Source organism: Heterocephalus glaber, unplaced genomic scaffold (genome assembly GCF_053883595.1).
Source record: "Heterocephalus glaber isolate CG9 unplaced genomic scaffold, H.glaber_assembly_v1.0 deba00000901, whole genome shotgun sequence".
NCBI lineage: Eukaryota > Metazoa > Chordata > Mammalia > Rodentia > Bathyergidae > Heterocephalus > Heterocephalus glaber.
This window is the reverse complement of record NW_028258171.1, coordinates 13,887,742-13,907,456: the sequence shown is the minus strand read 5'-3', so window position 1 is coordinate 13,907,456 and position 19,715 is coordinate 13,887,742. Positions and strand designations below refer to the sequence as shown.

Here is a 19,715-nt window from a genome sequence, read left to right as displayed (position 1 = left end):
TGCTGTGCCACAGTCTCAAACTCTGACAAGTCTTACTATGTTTTGATTTCTCAGTATTTAAAAAAGATTATTTCATTTAATCTTCAAAACCCTATTAGGGAGGCACAATTGCTCCATTTTATAGATGGGGAAGTTAGATAGAGGAATTAAGTAACCTGCTCAATGTCAATTAGCAAGGGTCCAAGGAGTAAAACCCTAGCACCCAAGTTCTTTACTATCTAATGTTTCCCCGTGTATTGTTATAACCATATTCTAACAGCCTTTATAAAACTTTTAAGATCCACAACTTATTTAGAAAGCGGGTGTTTTTAACTATGACTAATTCTAGCTTGTTAACTCATCTATATAGATATGCTTATTTGCAATGCTACTAGTAGGTAATTGATAGGTCTCCCACCACCTCAGCAGCTATTAAATATAGTAGCTGCCCTCTTCTTATGGAGCCTTGCCCCCTCCCCTGTGTGACATCACGCCAAGATGGCTGCTCCCACCAAAGAACAAACCCTTCTTCCCAGCATGCCCCTGTTCCCACCTAGACAGTAACCTAATACTCGCTCACCTCTTACCACCTAGTGACATCACCGGCTCCTCCATTCCCTAGTCACTACCTCACTCAACCCCGCCTCAGCCCCTACAAGCCCCACCCCAGTCTCTATAAAAGACTCTCCCTGCCCCAGCCATATTGCTTTTGTCTCTCCTTTGTTCAGAGACAGCCCGGCAGATCTATTCCCCTAATAAAGGCTTGTTGTGGCCTGGTCTGGTCTTGGTCTTCGGCCCTTTTACCTGACATTTCTGGTGCCGTGACTCGGATGGTAGATGGTCCATTAAGGGACGATCCCCCGCAGGACGGGGTTGATTGACCTTTTGGCCATCTCCAACGGACCTATCTGCCGTTGCCAGGACCCTCCGGGGCTTTCTACCTTTGCCATTGCTGACGCTACACATCCACATCGGTCACCAATGTCTGGGTGAGTAGGGAGTTCAGCCTCCCTCTCGTCGGGTTCTCTGTCTCGTTCTCTCTCCCTCCGGGGACTTCTCAGAAATCCAAGCGCTTGGTCAGAGAAACCCCCACGGCCTCTGGGCCCAGGACCGTGCCCCTGGGAGACGTCCCATCGGCCCGCCTCCTCTCTTTCTCTCCCTCTGGGAGACTCACTGGGAGATTGTCAAAGGAGACAAGGACTCTTCTCCCCTTTGTCTTTCTCCCCAGGGGCTGCCTCCTCCTCACCCGCTCTAATCAGGGGCCCAACAATCCAAACCCCGCCCCTCAACGCCTCTGGGCTGCCTTCTGGCACAACTCAAACCCCTCGGATTGTTGGGACCAGACTTTAGGCCAAAAAGATTTGTTTTCTATTGTAATCAGGTTTGGCCTCAGTATAAATTAGATAATGGGTTTCCACGCCCCAAAAATGACACTTTCAATTTTAACATACTGTGTGATTTACACAACTTCTGTCAGTGCAATGGCAAATGGTCAGAAATCCCCTACATACAAGCCTTTTCTACCTATGCTCTTAACCCTCCCTCTGTCAAACCTGTTCTTCTCAAGTACTCCTAGCCTGAGCCGATCACTCACCGCTCATACCTCCCCCACTTTATAACTCTGTTGATAAGAAAAAGTTTTAAAGCTTAATAGATTAGCTATTAAAGTAGTTGTGGAAGCAAACTAAGTAGTGTATCCCTTTAAAAACTTGCATTAGCCCATTGCTTCTGCTGTTCAAAGTGAAGGTTATATAGCTTCTTTGATTTGTAGCTCCACTATAGATAACATCCTAACTAAAGAATGAAGTGAAAATCCTTGAACAAACTTGTGATATATGTGCCTTAACTGTCATGTGTTTAGGGCTGTAATCAGTGACAGAAACCACCTGTGTCTAACCATTAAACAGGAATTAGAACTTTATTTACTTAACAAAGACCACTGGGGATGAGATAATGATGGACAAAAGTATAAAATGTTTATAGTGAGTCGGAGACAAAATATTTAAAAAGCTATAAGTAAAAGATATATTTTTGATATAAAAGGATTTTATATGTTTGTCTTATTAGCAGGACAAGACCAAAAGGCCTAAGTACATCAAGAAGGTGTGCGAAAGTGATTTATAAAGGAAATATATGTTTACTTGTTGGTTTCAAGTTTGTTATAAAAGGTTTACAGAAATAGAGGTTTCATTGCTTCTGATTTTAATTCTACAAGAGATCTCTGTTAATTGACTTACAAAAAGTTTTAAATAGTCTTATTTATAATTATAAACCTAAAATTATAAAGAGATTATAATTCCATTGGGCTAAATATATTTGAGTGCACTCTAGTTTTAGAAATTGTCTTATATCTTTGTTTTTGTCCAATCATACAGCTGTTTTGTTTATAGATAAAGGTTATTAAGTTCAAGGCATGCTCCCCTTGGTGAACAAAGGAGCGGCCGCATGGAAATATTTTCCAGTCTTTGTTCACTAGGGGGACCTCAACAGTTTTCATCTTACAACAGACTGACCTGATGGTTTTCATAGCCTTATAAAAGACTTACAGGAATAAATATTATTTAAATATATTATTATACTGTTTATATCAATTGTCATCAAAGGGATAAATTCTAAATATGTTATTATGGTGTGCTTACATTGGTCATTTTCAAAGGACTAAATATCCTGTAAAAAACAACAATAACAAGGTTTTATTTTTTCTAGTGTACTAAATGTATTTATACTTTCTGACTGTACAGGTTTTCTAATATTTGTTTATGATAATAACCTCTTTTTGATTCAGGTATTTGCCTTTTCATACACTCTAGCTATTTATGATAACAGATACATATATGGGGTATTTTCTTTAGATGGTATCCTATCAAAAGATTATTTATTTATTTTTTAAAAGATAATTTAGGTAAAAACTTTTGGTGTTTTAAAAAAAATGAGTACATTTAATGATGGCTATTTTATATCAAGGTGGACATTTAAATGTGTTACAAAGGTAAAGTCATCATAATTGTCATGTTAAAATATTATTTGTGGCTCTTTTTCTGTTAATATTCTACAGGAATTCAACTACTAAAAAACAACCATGACTGATGACAGTAACAGTTCTCTATATTTTAAATTCCAAAATGTTTGTTATTCAGGTAAAACTATAATAGTTAAGTTCATTATTCTTGTTACAATGCTAACGCTATTGACCTTCTCTTCTGGGTGTTCAACAACTAAAGTTTGGAGACCAAAACTAAAAGGTAACTGGGCTATGAGGACAGCCAATATTTTGGCCCTGGCCCCTCAAGGTCAACAAAGTTCCAGGACATGAGGGAACCTTCTCTACAGGGTCCTACATCTTTGGTAAGTCACTCAACCTCCTAAACTGGGAGATTGCTGGACACCAGAGGACAATGTACTGTGTGCCAAAGGAGGGTCACCAAGAAAAAACTCTCCACTGCTTTCACTGAAAGCAACTTGGTCAAACAAGGCCATAACCCATCCAGATGGCTGACACTGACAGAGAAGCAGAGAGGCACTATGCATGGTTCCAAAGTAATGGCCTGGGGAGACTTAACTGACCTTAATAGATAACAAGAGGTTCATATTGATTGACACAGGTCTCACTTTAACTTGGTCTTAAACACCCAGAAGAAAAAATAACCAAAAGAGGCACAAAACAATGACATAATAATAAAGCTAGACTTCAGAAAAATTAAGACATAGCCCACCCATTAAAATCTTTTGGTTCACTCATGACACAGTCATTTCAAAAAGACAAAACTTTGGGTACTAAATAGAAGCAAAAATCATTAATTAGCTACAAGTGTGTACAGATTCTTTTCAAAAAAAAAAATTTTAAAAATTCTTTACAGGTAACCAATCCTAGAAACCACTGGTCTCCAGATCTCTCCTTTTAGATAAGTGTTTTTCTGATTCTGTGATAACTAATTAACTATCATGTAATGATCAAAAAAACCCAAACAAACCATAAAGTAAGAGTATTGAGAAAAAATCACGTGCTTGTCAGCCACAGTCAGGATAAGTTCTATACCAAGCAGCTACAAGATTTATTCCTTTTAAAATAATGTACATCCTTGTTCTCTGTTTATGATGCCTCTTCTCATTGTGCTCATATTTCCTGGATACCTACCCTTGCCTAAAAAGATCAAGCCTTTTATGTTACACTTGATCACCTTAAGTCGTCCAGTGTCCTTGTTGAGGTTATCAGTTCTCTTTATTTTTAAATATATCTAGGAGGCCTCCAAAAACTGAGAGATACAGGAATAAAACTTTCCTGGCCTTGAATTTAAAGAAGAAGTCAGGTTCATAGTAACACTACACTCATCGGTATGTTGGCCTCCAAAAGACATTTGCTCAGTTACATACACCTTTTATATCCCCCCCCCCAAAAAAAGGATTATAAAGATTATATAAATTGTGTTTATCACCTTTCCACTCATTCTCTAAGAGCAAGGACATGACACATGGGCCCTTAGATCAGGAGCTATGATCTCTTCCATAACAGTCTCTTACTTCTATAACAAATGAGCCCCTAAACATCCAGCTGTCCCTGTAAAACCTATGTAAATAATAAATAAAAAATTACATGTCAAATGAAAAAAATTAAAACTCAATGGGCCAGATAGATATGCCCCCCAAGGTACTAATCAATAGTGGGGTACGTTTGGTTCCTGGAGCTCATGGCTCACCTGGCTATTACTACTCTTGGGACTCCTCAGTATTATCTGTTTAATTCTCTGTTTTGGACCATGCCTGGTTCACTGTTTTCAAAATTTCTTGCAGAAACGATTGAGGGCATTCACCAGCCAGACAGTCACAGAGTTCATCATGGCAGGGAACCAGCCAGGACGGCAAAAGGAAGAGGTCCCCACTTGCCACGGGCCTCATCGGATCCAGGTCTAGCCCCGATCTTCGCCCCTGGTCAGCAGGAAGCAGCTCCAGAAGAAGAGACCTTCGCCCAACTATCATAAAACAAAAGCCTGGAATGATAGGTCTCCCACCACCTCAGCAGCTATTAAATATAGTAGCTGCCCTCTTCCTATGGAGCCTTGCCCCCTCCCCTGTGTGACATCACGCCAAGATGGCTGCTCCCACCAAAGAACAAACCCTTCTTCCCAGCATGCCCCTGTTCCCACCTAGACAGTAACCTAATACTCGCTCACCTCCTACCACCTAGTGACATCACCGGCTCCTCCATTCCCTAGTCACTACCTCACTCAACCCCGCCTCAGCCCCTACAAGCCCCACCCCAGTCTCTATAAAAGACTCTCCCTGCCCCAGCCATATTGCTTTTGTCTCTCCTTTGTTCAGAGACAGCCCGGCAGATCTATTCCCCTAATAAAGGCTTGTTGTGGCCTGGTCTGGTCTTGGTCTTCGGCCCTTTTACCTGACAGTAATCATATCACTTTTTCTACTCTGGGCAAAAGGATTTTCTGTTATTGTTAAGTATTTATGCTTTGTCTATTCTGACTTAAGTTCTTGCTGTCATTTCTACTGTTAAATGTCCCATCTTATCAGAACAGGTATTTTAAAAATGCCAATTACTTAGCTTCAACCCTCACACTGGATTGTCTTTTTCATAGAAGCCCTTAGAAAGTAAGAGAAAGGCCATGTGGGGGCTACTGACCAGGAAAGAACCAAAAGTGAAGCTGTGAAGGAGTAAATGTTTGTATCTTCCCTCAATACACAACATCACCTCAAAGCAGCCCAAAAATTGAATCAGCGAGTGGTCAGTTCTATGTAGTAGCTGAGAAAAGAGCAAAAAAATTTTAGGACAGTACTCAAGCATTTTTACACTCTGAGAGACTAAACCCTGGGAAAATAAATTACAGGATGTGATTAATATGCTAATGGAAAATGGCAGCTATGATGGAATCGTTATTAAAGAAACGAGAAGACAGATTTGAAATATCCAACTATATCATATTTTAGAAAGCAATGTCCCCAGGTCCCCAGTAAATACACTAAATTTTGATTAGTTTTAACATAGCATTGTTTAATGGCATCCATATCTTAGAGACAGAATTCAGACACTGGATTATATCTCAGAACTAGGTAATAAAGAATTCTAATAAAAATTCTCAAATTTCCATTACAATTAGAGAGATCTTAGAAATCAATGAAATTAACCACTTTTCAAAACAGACAACTAGCCCTGAAAATCAGTGCACTGGCAGCTACTGATTAGCCAAATGAAGTAGAACTTGAGCTAGAATTCAGATTCCCAGTCTTCTAGTTTAGGACTAGTAATGAAATTATATTATCTTAAACATATGCCTTAATACAGTTAAAATAATAAGATTATAAGGACACTTGATTTTTTAAAGTTTGTCTTTATTTACAACAATTTCGATGAATATTGTATGTTACTAAGCTAGAGATTCTGATTTGGGGGAGGGGTGGAAAGAGGGAAATATTTCTTCCAAACTACTTTACCAATAATTTGTTCAACCATCCAATTCATTAGGCACTGCCCACATGTAACAGTGCTAGGTGCTGAAGTTTATTTGCAAAATAAGTATAAAATAATGGCTGATCTAAAGTAATCTGTAATGTAATGGGGTATACCCCATGATATATCCCATGGTGTGGTACTTTCTTCACATTCGAGCAGACTTAGAACATCATAGTTCTCCCATGAGTTATAAATTAGTCAGACTTCCATTTAACTAACATTGATGGATATTAAATTTAATTTTGTCATATGAAAGTCTAAAGACCATATTTTACTTCTCTGTTTTATTCATTTAAGGAAGACAATATAAAAGTAGAAGGAAGAGGAGAAAGAGAAAGTAAAAATCAATAGTCTGTTGAATGGGTTTGACCTAAAAAAGTGTTTTGCTTGGCTTACTCAGTATTAGTGCACAGTATTTTTAAATAGTATGTGAATCCTGTCATTTTCTATTTTAAGAAATACTAATTTCTGATTTATCTTGAAAACTCAGATGTCTTGTCAGTCCTCCTGCAGCCAAGCTGGCTGAGTGTGACTCTTTAGACATGCTCTCTACGATTTGGTCCCCACCACTCCTATGATCTCTCACGCGATACTATCAAGGCTTTGTTAGACATTTGAGTTTGAGACCCCTGTTTTAATACAAAGAGAAAGTAGATGTGTAGGAAAAGAGACAGAACAGGTAGAAATTTTTCTGTGGTAAAATTATATATTCAGGGATTTCTCTTCCCTAGGATACTTGGGATAGGTTGAACAAAAGGTATTCATTCATTCCTTACTGAACATCTAGTACATGTCAAGTATTAAACTGGGCAAGAACAGACTTGGTCCCTATTGCTTATGGTGTTTAGTCTAGTAAGCTCACATAAATAAGTCATACAAATATAAAAATGCAACTGTGTTCATGACGTGAAGAAACAAAGCATAATGCTCTGCTAGTCTATAATTTTGCAATCTTCTCTACTTGGATGGTGATGTGAAGGTTTTCTGAAGAAGTATCCCCTAAGATTGAGAGGGTTAACTAAGAAAAAAATCTGTAGAGGCTCTGTGATAGAAGGAAAATGGAAAGTACAGAGAACTAAAAGAACATATAGTGTGGATGAAGTGACAAGAAAGAAGCATCGTTTGAGATGAAGCTGGAACCAGTGACTTATAGTATGTATTAACCGTCTTCATCTTAAAGAGTAACTACAGGCAATGGAGGGATTTGGAGGACTTTTAAAATCAGAAAATTAGATTTTTGTTTAAAAAGAGTAATTGTGGCGAGAGTATAGGGACTGGGTCTATGTCAGAGTACAGGGACTGGACCCAGCAGTTAGAAGCCTGCCTGTTATGGGCTACAACAGGTGGTAGTCGCTTGAGCCAGGTGTTGTGATGGAGAATGGATGTAAGAGATGATAGGATTGAACAACGTAGTGAGTGTAAAGTATGAGGGGGACGGCAGTCTCAAGAATGACTCAGAGGTTTCTTAATTATCTAAATAATAGAGTGCAGTGCCAGTCACTGAAATGGGGAAATAAAGTGGAGAATTTGGTTCTGGTGGGTATAGGTGTGGGGTGGCGAGGGAGAGATCATCATGAGCTCAGCTTGGGACATATTGAATCTCAGTGCTTTAGATATTTAGGAGATGTCAAATAAATACACTCTGGAAAGTCTGGTCTCAGAGGAGCAGTCCGGGAGCAGAGGAGCAGAGATAAGTGAGTTCTCTTCCTTTCAGTGGCATTATGCCATGACTGTGGATGTGATCTCTTCGCAAGAAAACGAGATATTTAGGCTTAAGTCTTTGGAAATGGTAAGGCATTGGCAGATGAGCTTGAAAAGCAGCTAACAAAGTAGTAAAAAAAAAATTAGGAGAGAGCTATAAACTGTTAAGGAAAAAGACAGGAGGAGTCGTTTTCTGCTAAGAGATTAATCTGAATGAGGACTGAGAAATGTCTAATGAACTTGTTGACATGAAGGTCACTATGAGCCACAGGCAACAGTTACTTTGTACTGACGGGGCAAAGGCAGAGTAGATTGGCTGGAGAAATGAGAAATTCGTGTGTGCATGGTAACCTCTGAAGAACTTTGATCATAAAGCTACTGGGAAATTTTGGGCTTCGTTGCCTCTTTCTTGTATGTTTTATTACTTTTTATATTCACTTTATTTGTTTTCTTTGGATTTATGCTGTTCTTTTTCTACCATAAATTGGATGGTTAAGATTTCAGGCTCCTATCTAATGTAAAGATTGAAAGTTCTCAATTTACTTCTGCATACCAACTTTGCTGCACCATTCAAATGTTGAAATGTAGCATTTCAGCATATTCTAAGTATTTTCTAAATTCCATTACAATTTCTCCCTTTTCCCATGTGTTCTTCCTTTTCCCATGTGTTCCCATGAACTTTCACAACTTATTTTTGTTTCTGAATTCTAACTTAATGACTTAGGGGTGAGGGAATGTAGGGTATACAATCCTAATACTTGAAATTTAATAATAGCTAATGACCAACACTATATGCCATTGCTGCTGTAAAGATTTTGCATGAATTATCCAATTTAATCCTTACAATAATGCTGTGAAGCAGGTATTATTATTATTCTCATTTTTATAAACGGGAACATAGGCACGGAGAAGTTAAATTATTCAAACAGCTTTATCAGTTTCTGCAGAACTGAAAAATGATGTAGCTACACTGTTTACATTTCTTTCCCATTTTATTTTACTTTTAAAAATTGTACTGGGGACTGAATCCAGGGCCTTCATAGTCTAATCCTCAGCCCTTTTAAAATTTTGAGACAGGGTCTTGCTAAGTTGTTCAGTTGCTCAGGCTGGGCTCAAACTTGTGACCCTCCTGCCTCCGCCTCCCAGAGTGCAGGGATCGCAGGCATGGACCACCTCACCCGAATCCACTTTAATTTTTATCACTGGAGTAAACAACCTCGTACGTTTTGGGGCAGGATAAGTTTCACTGAGGCATTATTTACATGGAGCATATATGTAGCAGGTTATTAGGACATATAATTCTGAGTCTCAAAAGAGATATACAAACTATAAAGCCATCACAACAATCAGATACAGAATGTTCCCACACCCACTAAACTTCATCCTGCCCCTTTGTTGTACATCTTTCCTTCTGCTCCAGACCCTATGCAACTAGTGATCCATTTGTTATGACTGCAGGTTTTCATTTTCTTTTTTGGTACCGAGGATCGAACTTGGGTCCTTGAGCTTGCGCAGAAGGCGGCAAAAGCACTGAGCTAAATCCCCAGCCCTAGGTTTTCATTTTCTAAACTTTAATATAAATGGAATACTGTGAACCTACTTTTGGTCTGGCCTTTTTTCATTCAGCATATTGATTCTGAGATTCACTTGTGTGCCTGGTTTTGTCGTTTACTAAGAATAGTATTCATTTGAGTAGATGTACACATTATCAATTCACTTTTGAAGGATATTTCAGTTAATTTCAGTTTTGGGCGATTGTGAATAGTTACTATGAACTTTCATAATTAATTTTTTGTTTGGACATATGCTTTCTTTTCTCTTGGGAAATTAAGACTATAATGGTTCACTTTCATGACAGTTATATCCTACTTTTTAAACATTCCTAAACTATTTCCAAAGTAGTTTTAAAGCCTTACATTTCTATCATTAGGGTAGTATAAATTCCATTTAATTCACATCTTTGACAATAGATGTTAGGGTGAGTCCTTTAAATTTTAATCTTGCTAGATGTTTAGTAGTAATTCATTTGGTTGTAATTTTTTTTCCTGATAACTAACGATCTTCAGCATCTTTTTATATGCTTCTTGGCCATGCACATATCTTTTGTGAACTGTTTGTTCAACTCTTTTGACCATTTTTACTAGATTTCTGAATTGTAAGTATTCTTTAATCTAGATACATGTACTTTCCCAGATACATGTGCTATAATTATTTTCTCCCACCCTATAACTTACTTTTTCAGTCTTACAAAAAATTTTTTTAATAAAGTCTCATTTATCAGTTTTCCTAAGAAAAGATTCGTAAGATTTCCTAAGAAATTTCTGCCTCCTCCAAGAAAATAATGTTTTTTCCTTCAAATTTTAGCTTTAACATTTAGGTCCATGATCCACTGTAGATTTTAAAGTATGGTGTGAGGTAAGAATCGATGTTAATTTTTTCCACAGGGATACTCAATTATTCTAGCATTATTGGTTGACAAAACTTTCTTTTCTCCACTAAATTTCCTCAGCATGTCGGGAAAAACTCAGTTGACTACAGGTATAGTAACACACATACATGTATGTATATGTCTAATTCTGGATTTTCCATTTTGCTGTGTTTATCTGTATGTCTATCGTCTATCAGTGCACTGTCTTGATCACTGTAGCTTACAATAAATCTTACATCAGGTAATGTGATTTTCACTGTTATTCTTTTACAAAACTGTTTCAGCTATTCTAATTTGTATTTCCATATAAAAATCATCTGGGAAATGGCTACCAATAAACCCTGCATTGATTTTAATAGGGATTGCACTGGATGTTTAGGTGAAATTGGAAGAGAAGTGACATCTTAAATATAATGTGTCTTCCAAGGTACATTTTTGCATTTACAAAAGTTTCCCCAGTCTAAAATGTCCCATAGTTTTCATTATAGAGATCTTGCACATCTTTTAGTATATTTATTGCTAAGTAATTTTTACCACTATTGCATGTGGACTTTTAATATTTCATTTTGAGTTGTTTTCTGCTAGTGCATAGTTATATATATCCTGAAAGCTAACTGAATGTAGTTTTAAATTTTTGTAAATTCATTGGGATTTTTGACCTCAGCAATTATGTCATCTTTCACTTCACTTCTAATTTTAAAATCTTTTTCTCTCCATCTTATTGTGATGGCTAAGACCTCCAGTACAATGTAGAAATACTTTGATTTTGTCTTAGGAAGTAAACTTTCAATCTTTCATCATTAGCTGTAGGCTTTTTTTAAAGAAAATTGTATTTATTTTTTTGGTACCGGGGATTGAACTCAGGTCCCTGCGCTTGTGAGGCAGGCAGCAGAATCACTGAGCTAAATCCCCAGCCCCAGTTGTAGGCTTCTTTTATAAGATATCCTTCCTTTCTTCCTTCCTTTTTCTTTCCTTTTTTGGTACTGGGGATTGAACTCGGGTCTTTACGCCTGCGAGGCAGGCAGCAGGCGGTGGAACCACTGAGCTAAATCCCTGGCCCATGCTCAGCTTTTAATGTACTTTTAAAATCAAATTTGTTAAGGACTTTTGCATCTATGTTCACGAGAGATATTTGTGATTATTTTTCATAGTGTCTTTAATTTTTGTGATCATTTAGTTCTACAGCAACCCTATTGGGTAGGCACTGTTATTACCCAGTCTGAGACAGGAGTTCAGTAACTTGTCCTAGGTCTGAATCACAGCTGGTAGGTAGCTGAGATGCCGTCTCAGTCTCTGTCTCTAATTTGCTGAGTGTTGCTTTAATGTGCCAGTACGTGGTCAATTTCTAAAAATATTCCAAATATGAATAAAAACATATATCCTATTGTAGGATCATTGTTTTGTAAATGACTTTTGACTATTTCCTTACTGATTTCCTCTGTTTGATCAATGATGTATGTCAAAATTTCCAATAAAATATTAGATTTACCACTGCAGTTCTGTTAATTTCTGCTTTCTCTTAGTGTGACATTTCACTTTTGTTTGCTTTTATGTACTTAGGAGTGTCTCATAGAATAGCATATAACTAAATTTGTTTAAAAACAAATGACACATTTTCATTATGCTGGAGTATTAAGTTCAGGAAATTAGTTTTTTTTTTTTCTGTGCTGGAGAATTTGATCTTTCTCAAGATTTCCTTCTTTGGTTACCTTCTGTAGACAAATTTTACCCTCCACCTACCAGCCATTCTTTTTATTCTAATAGTTTGAAAGTTATACATTTTTTTGTTTTTCATTTGAAAGTCTTAGCCAACCTAAAGCTTAATCAATGTTTATATTCCTTTAGACAACAGCAGGACTTTACAATTTTTATTACTCTGGCATCCTGATTTCTATGCTATTGTACAGGATTTTTCTATTAATTTTATTCCTGTTAGAATTGTTTTCATACATTGTGTTTAACTTTACTTACATATGTACCATTTTTCCTTGCTCACCATTTTTTTCTTGTATTTTTAACCTTTCTGACATGTTCTAGGATTTCTATTTGTGAGAATCAGCTAACAAATTGTCTTATCTCTGCATGCTATTTTACCCCTATTGTTGATGGTTTCATTGTGGGTAGCATCTTAGGTACAAATGGTCCACTTTTCATTCTTTTGTCAGTAGTATCTTCAGTCTGGTTGCTTTCACAGTATTTTGCCACTGGTGTTTTCAAGTTTTATTCTAAGTGCTCATTCACACCATATTGAATTTGTTGGACTTTCTGGATCTGAAATATGGGTGAATTCTGTTATTATCCTTTTGAATAATTTCTCTATTAGACATGTGTTAGACCTGCTCATTATACCCTCATCTGCTTGTTCCTATTTCCATCTGCTGTATCTCTGGGCTATACTCTGGGTGATTTTTTTTCTTCTCTTCTTCACTGATTTTTTGTGTTTAATTTGTTCCTTAACCACACACTTGTTTCTAATTTTTTCTATTAAAATGTTGCTATTTGCAAATGTGCAAAGTTTGATAGCTTTATCATATTTCAGTAGTGCTTACTTTCTTTTATTTTTCTTTTGGCTCTGGGGGTTGAACCCAAGGCCTTTGCATTAAGCTATATCCAGCTTTTCGTTTTTTGAGACAGGGTCTCACTAAATTGTTAAGTTGTCCAGGGTCCTAACTTGCAATTCTCCTGTCTCAGACTCCCAGAGTGCTGAGATTACAGGTACAAACTATCATACCCACTCTTAATTTATTAATAATGTAATTATTTCAAACTACATGCTGACTAAATCTTTTCTAAAATGCTTGGGACAAGGGGCCGGGGATTTAGCTTGGTAGTGCCACACCTGCCTCGCAGGTGCAAGGCCCAAGTTTGATCCCCAATACCAATAAATAAATAAATGAAATAAAATGCTCGGGACAAGATGGATTTGAGATTTGTTTTGGATTTTGGGGTACTGGTATATACATAATGAGACATCACAGGGATAGGATCTAAGTCTAAATACAAAATTCATTTTTTTTTTTTGGTATCGGGGATTGAATTCGGGTCCTTGCGCTTGCACAGCAGGCGGCAAAACTGCTACACTAAATCCCCAGCCCAAAAATTCATGTTTCATCTACCTTATTCACATAGCCTAAATGTAACTTTATATAAACTGTTGTGCACCTTGTCTTGACTACAATGCATCACATGAACTCAGCTGTGGAATTTTCCACTTTTGGTGTCATGTGTTGGAAATTTCAGGTTTTGGACCATTTCACCTATTTTGATTAAATATGCTCAACCTGTGTATGTTCGTAATTCTGATACCTGTAATCTTCGTAGGTAAAATTCTCCAATGTGCTATTTGAGTTCCTGTTTTGTGGAATTTTATGTCAGTATTCTGGGTTTAAAGTACACTCCTCTACAGGTGATTTGCATTTGCTCCTTCCAGCTTCTTAAAGCTACTCCCAAGCAGATAACTTTACATATTCGGGGTGGGTTTCCCTACCTAGCCCTAAAATCATAGGAGTGATGTGAACTCTGTCTTTAAACTTGTGTAAGAACAAGCCTGTTACGTATCATCAGGGAAGACTTTTCTTTCCAATTTCTACCCCCTTCACCCAGAGCCATGCACATACCCCACTACCAAACTGAGGAGCTGCTTAATAAATTCCTAGTTCATCCACAGGTTTGTACTGTGAGGATTTGGACATTATGCTGTAGTGCTTGGGATAAATTTTCTAACTGGACTTGCAACAAGAGTAGCTCTCAATATTACCTTTCTAAACCTCTACTACATAAAGTTAAAACCTGGCTATGGGCTAGGAGGAAACAGTTGACAACTATTACTCCCAAGACCAACATCTGTATGGTATTTTATCATTCTGGATTTGCTTTTTTTTGGGTGGTGGTTTATATCCTTGAGGAATTTCCTTACTTATCAAGCATTTCTCCCTCTTTGGTCAGCCAGATGGCTCTGGCTTCTACTCCTTTAACACATTCATGTTGGGACTATAATTTGTATGTCTTGCCAGGTGCCTCTAAACCACCAGTGGTACAAGCCTTAAACTAGGGGTTAAGATCATAAACTGAGGATGAAAGGGAAAAAGGGGGTTTAACAGACATTGGAAAAGGTTTGAAAGATGAAAATGGGATAGCAAATTAGATAAGCACCAAATAAAGAAGTAATGGTATCCAGTAAAGTTCATGGCATAGGAGGATTTACTCAGCAAGACTTTTAAGAATTTTAGCTATATAGTAGTCTTGACATCTGATACATACCACCCATGTAACCCTGGGCAAATCATAGCCCTTTTCTATTTCATAGGAGTTGAGAAGATAAACATTATAAAGTGGTTTACAAATATTAAATTCATAAAATCTAAGGCATTACAATCATGACTTCTGTGACAGATAACATATCTGAAACTCTGGCTTCATAGATTTAGCCTGCACATATTAGATGGTTAAAATATTTTCTAGATTTCTGGTGTTTTCAGATTGTCATTCAATAGTATATTCACTCTTGTTCTAGTTACTATGAGATAAAACTATAATACACTGACTTATTGTCAATTTCTGTTTTAGGTGGTAAAAATACTGTGAGAAATCACAGAACGTAACAAAACCAACATATCTGTAAGTTGAGTTGCATGTTAAAGTGCTATCAATATTTGGAAGAGTATATCCACTGGCAGGGACAATAATGGCACCCACAAATGTGACAGTTAAGATTTTTAATTTTCTTAACTGATTTTGCATTGTTACTGAGTGTATTTTATCCTGGTTAAGGAACTGCTATTTGTATTCAAAAATTCTAGGAAAAAATGTCATTATGGGCCTCAATGAATTCTGGCATGCACCACAATGCTTCCAAGATGGTATACTAATTCTCATTTTATATCCTTTTACATGGCTAATGGTGGATAGCTTCAGTTTCATCAAGACTATCTGTTTTAAAGACTGAAGTCTGCTCTGGTCAAAGTATAGGAGTGTGACCCCTTTTCTGGTAAAGTTCATGTTTTACTCATCCTGCCAGAAAAAGTTTAATACATTTTTTTAGATTAGTATACAGTTTTTCCCTTCCAACTATCTGCTTCTAGGAGTTTAAGTATGAGAAGCTGAAAAGCCTAATTGTTTCAGAAAGGGCTACTTCCCCTTATCTCAATTCCATTCCAATGCAGTCACCAAAAAACAGAGTGGGTTAGGCGGTTCATAACTTTTCAAAAACGTAAGTTTTGGAAGACCAAATTGTGTCCAAAGTAGTAATAATTACTTTACAATTTTTTATATTGGTCCATGATTCTTTATGACCAAGTCCTTAAAGTTAAAATGTCTTTAATTAGTGAAAAATGGATACAACAAATGTTTCAAATAAGTCAAAGTAAAATAGAATCGTTATTTAATATGACAGATGGTAGACAAAGCTTTGGGTTAAAGAACTCAAATATCAGTTAAGTTTTATATTTGTCAACAAACAGACTTTCCCTATCAGTCTGCTACAATATGAACTTATTGGGGAAAATTTCACTAATTCAGCATGCTCAATGGGAAGGATACTTCCAGTTACATGCAACTGATACAAAAGCATTGACTTTAAATACTGTACTTTTACAAATTCCTGTGAATTTTCTCTAACAAATAGGGATGCAGTTTTTAAGATTTTTCTTTTTAAATAAGTTTTTCCAAAAAGTTGAAAATTCTCTTAAGCACTGTTTATGTTGTATTTGTTAGTTTGATTATAAAAGACAAAAATAGGTAAATAACTCACATCCTTTTTAGGAGATACTGCCCCCCCGCAAAAAAAAAAGCTTTAGTCCAGCTTCTTTTCAAAATTTTCTAGGTTAACTGTTTTCCAAAAAAGGACATCACACACACAGGATTCATTAATAGGGAGATTTTTATTTTTATTTATTTAGTTTTTGGTTTTCTTGAGACAGGGTTTTGCTATGTAGTTCAGCCTGGCCTCGAACTCAAGGCATTTATTCTGCTTCAGCCTCCCATGTTCTGTAATTACAGGCATGTTCTACCACACCTGGCAATAGGGAGACTTTTAGACTTTAAATTCCTTACTAGTATGGAATATTAGCAACAAAAAGCCTAAAATCTCAATCTAGATACTCTGTATTTTATGCTGCAGATGTAGACTTTTTATAATTTCGAGCTTAAAATACAGATGCCTTTTTCTATTGTGATAGAACACTGTTTACTTGGGAGAGGTACTGGCTGGTACAGGTACAAGGGCATCTTGAGGAGGGCCCTCTGGAAATTCTTTATAAGATTGTCCACTTATATACGTGTTATATCTCAAGAAGCAAAAAGTGTTTAGTCCTTTTATGAAATGCCCACCACATATGTTAGAGTGAATCATTAACATGATTTTGTAAGTCAAAACATAGAGGGCATAAAACAAATTATCTGATGCTCATAGCAATGGTCTGCCAGTCACTTCAGGTAAATTACCTATCTGAAGCTAGAATAAGGCTTCAGTGATGAGGAGTCATCAGAAATGAAGGCAGGAAGAACACAATATATCTGGTGAAGTATAAAGAAGTGTTACAATAGCTTAACAACTAGTAGACCAGGACATCCTCAAACAAGAGACATGATTATCACATAGTGACTTGGTTTATGATTATTCATGTCTTTTATTTCTGCTTCTTACTGTTTGGGATTTTGTCATCATATTGCTTGGAATTCCAAAGGATGGAGAAGAAAAAAAAATTAAAGTTAATGAGTGTTGTTACTTAACTGTTTTTAGTGTGCTAATAGCTGAAGTTATGATTGCATGATTTAAAAATTATGCATTGCTTCCTATTTATTAAGAGAGAAAGAGCTGGTTTACAGAAGAAATATAAACATGTACTTTGCCTCAAATGTTATTTACTTTTGCTGGAAGCTGTTAATTCTCATCACCTCCAAAAGCCTTTGAGAGGATTAGCTACATAGACCCAATATTGTTCTATATTAGTCAGTATTAAGTATGATGTCACCTTGTTTCCTCCCCTTCTCGAGCTTCTCTTTTGAGTGAAAGGCGGACTTTTTTGGGGCAACCTCAAAATAGTGGCTTAAATACCACTAGCTGACACACATGATTGACAACCTTCGACTCTCAAACCTGTTTGAAATGGGTCAAATACCTAAGCGCTGCAGAACAATGCAACCCAACCAGCAATTCCCCATAAAAGAGAAAGGGGGTGTGATTAGGTTCCAGCTATTAAGCAAGTTACTGCAAAAACAGTTTGCACAGGTTAAGCTAGTTATTTTCTCTCCTAGTTCCAAAAAAAGGCTATGCTGTACGAAGTAGAATAAATCACTAAAGCATGGAACTGGGGCAAACATTTAAAGGCTGGATGGAGGTCCCTATAGTGACCCGCAGCATTGGTTATCGATCGTTAACCCTGCTGGGGAACGATCGAACGGAATTTGTAGGAGGCTTATCGAGCCACAGGAAGGGAGATACAGGAGGGAATCTAAGCTTCTAATAAAAGAAACGCAGCAACAATAGCAAGGGAACAGCCTGGTGACGTAATGGCTGGCAGCGGTCCAGCTTCAGCAGGGCTGCTGCTACCTCAGCATCCAACCTCCCTCAACACGGTCCAGCTTCAGCAGAGCTACCGGGGCTGCCACTTCTTCCGATGCCACTTTTTCGGGGGCCACCAACACGCCTTACCTTAGAGGGCCAGCACGCTGAACAAAGGGGGGCCCGGGTGTTTTAAGTTGGCGGGGTACACATACTCTTACACTCCCCCAACCCGGCTCAGTCATCGAGTCAGCCGAGGGCTCAAGTTTGGGGCGAAGACACCGGCGCATGCTTCGGGCGTGCCTCAGTTTCCCCGGGGTCGTCTCGGGTCCGCCTCCCACTGCACCGCCCCTACCCCGATCCGCAGCGGGAGTTGATCGAGCGGGCGGCCCCTCTCCCCCGGTCCTCCCGTCTTACCTCCGCCAGGTAGAGGTTGAGCAGACAGAGCGTGGAGAACTGGAGGCAGGAGGGGAAGCAGTAGAGCAGCCAGTGTGGGAAGAAGTGCAGGTGAGCGGGCGGCCGGAGCAGGGGCAGCGAGCCGCTGAGTGAGAAGGCGGCGGAGAACAGGGTGGTCCTGAGCGCTGCCCACAGCAGACACAGGAAGAGGCAGAGGCTCTGGTAACTCAGCCGCCGCTCGCGGTACAGCAGCAGCCGCCACAGCTGCAGGTAAGCAAAGGCGAAGAGCGCGGCGTAGAGCAGGGCGTGCAGGACGCTCAGCCCCAGCTGCACGGAGCCCGACACCGCGGCGCCCCCGCCGCCACCCCCGCCGGGCGTCGAGGGTTCGCGGCCGGCCGAGGGGGCGACGGCCGGACCCGGCGCGGACACCCTCATGAGGGGCCTGGGGGCCGCGCGAGGGAGCGCGGGAGGGAAGGCGCCGGCCTCCGAGCCGCCGTCGAGGGGGAGAGCGATGGCCCCCCGGCCGCCACCCGCCCCAGCCTCCAGCCCCAGCCAGCGCCGTGACAGGACCCCGAGCCCCGCGCGGAGCGGCCGCCGCGGCTCCCCCACCCCCAACCCCGCCTCCTCTCGTCCGCCCCCTCCTCCCGGGGGGCTCGGCTCCTCCTGCGGCTGCGGCTCGATTTCGTGGCTGCAAAAAACAACTCTCGGCTGGAGACAATCAGCTGAGAAACCCGAGCATTTGAGGCGCTCGCTCCGCACCGTGGGCTCGCGCCCATTGGCCCAGGCCGCCACGCCCCCTGAGCGCCGCACTCGGAAGGCCACGGGCTGCCAGACCTGTCACTCCAGCATCCCCCGATCGGATTGGGCTTCCGCTTTGCCCGCTTTCTCCCCCCTCGCCACTCGGCCCCTAAGCTGCTGATTGGCCCAGCAACTGCTCGGCCCGCTCGCGCCGGCGGGAGGACTCGGGGGTCGTCTGTCACCTGGGGCGGCTCGCGCACCGCCCTTTCAGCTTCCTATTGGTTGGAAATTCCCTTACGTAAGGAGCACGAGGAGGAGGCGGAGCTTCGAGGGTTATTTTTTTGGCCCAGGGAGGGGATTGGGCCGCCCGGCCGCCGAGCGCTGGAGGGGAAGGTGGCTTGGCCGCGTGGGTCGGTGGCGGTCTGGAGCGCGCCTGCTGTCCCGCCTCTGTCTACACGCGGGTTCGGTCCAGGTCCCGCCCGCAGGTGCTGCGCGCAGGTCTCGGGTAGGTA

The 19,715-nt window shown here is 39.7% G+C and overlaps 2 protein-coding genes across 4 annotated transcripts in view; one reads left to right on the top strand and one right to left on the bottom strand.

Annotated features, from left to right (window-relative positions):
* The window catches only part of Gpr137c (G protein-coupled receptor 137C), a 59,668-nt gene extending 40,646 nt beyond the window's left edge, over positions 1–19,022 (bottom strand). Inside the window, exon 1 of the mRNA XM_004835531.4 lies at positions 18,487–19,022. Within this exon, the coding sequence (XP_004835588.1) occupies positions 18,487–18,900 (414 nt within the window). The 5' untranslated portion in view covers positions 18,901–19,022. The remainder of the gene's footprint in view (positions 1–18,486) is intronic.
* Positions 19,023–19,548: 526 nt separating this feature from the next.
* The window catches only part of Txndc16 (thioredoxin domain containing 16), a 98,612-nt gene continuing 98,445 nt past the window's right edge, over positions 19,549–19,715 (top strand). Inside the window, exon 1 of one of the 3 annotated variants that reach the window (XM_004835532.4) lies at positions 19,549–19,708. The gene's annotated coding sequence lies outside the window, so the exon portion shown is untranslated. Of the gene's footprint in view, positions 19,713–19,715 lie in introns of all 3 variants that reach the window. The other 2 variants (XM_004835533.4, XM_004835534.4) reach the window with 2 other exon arrangements.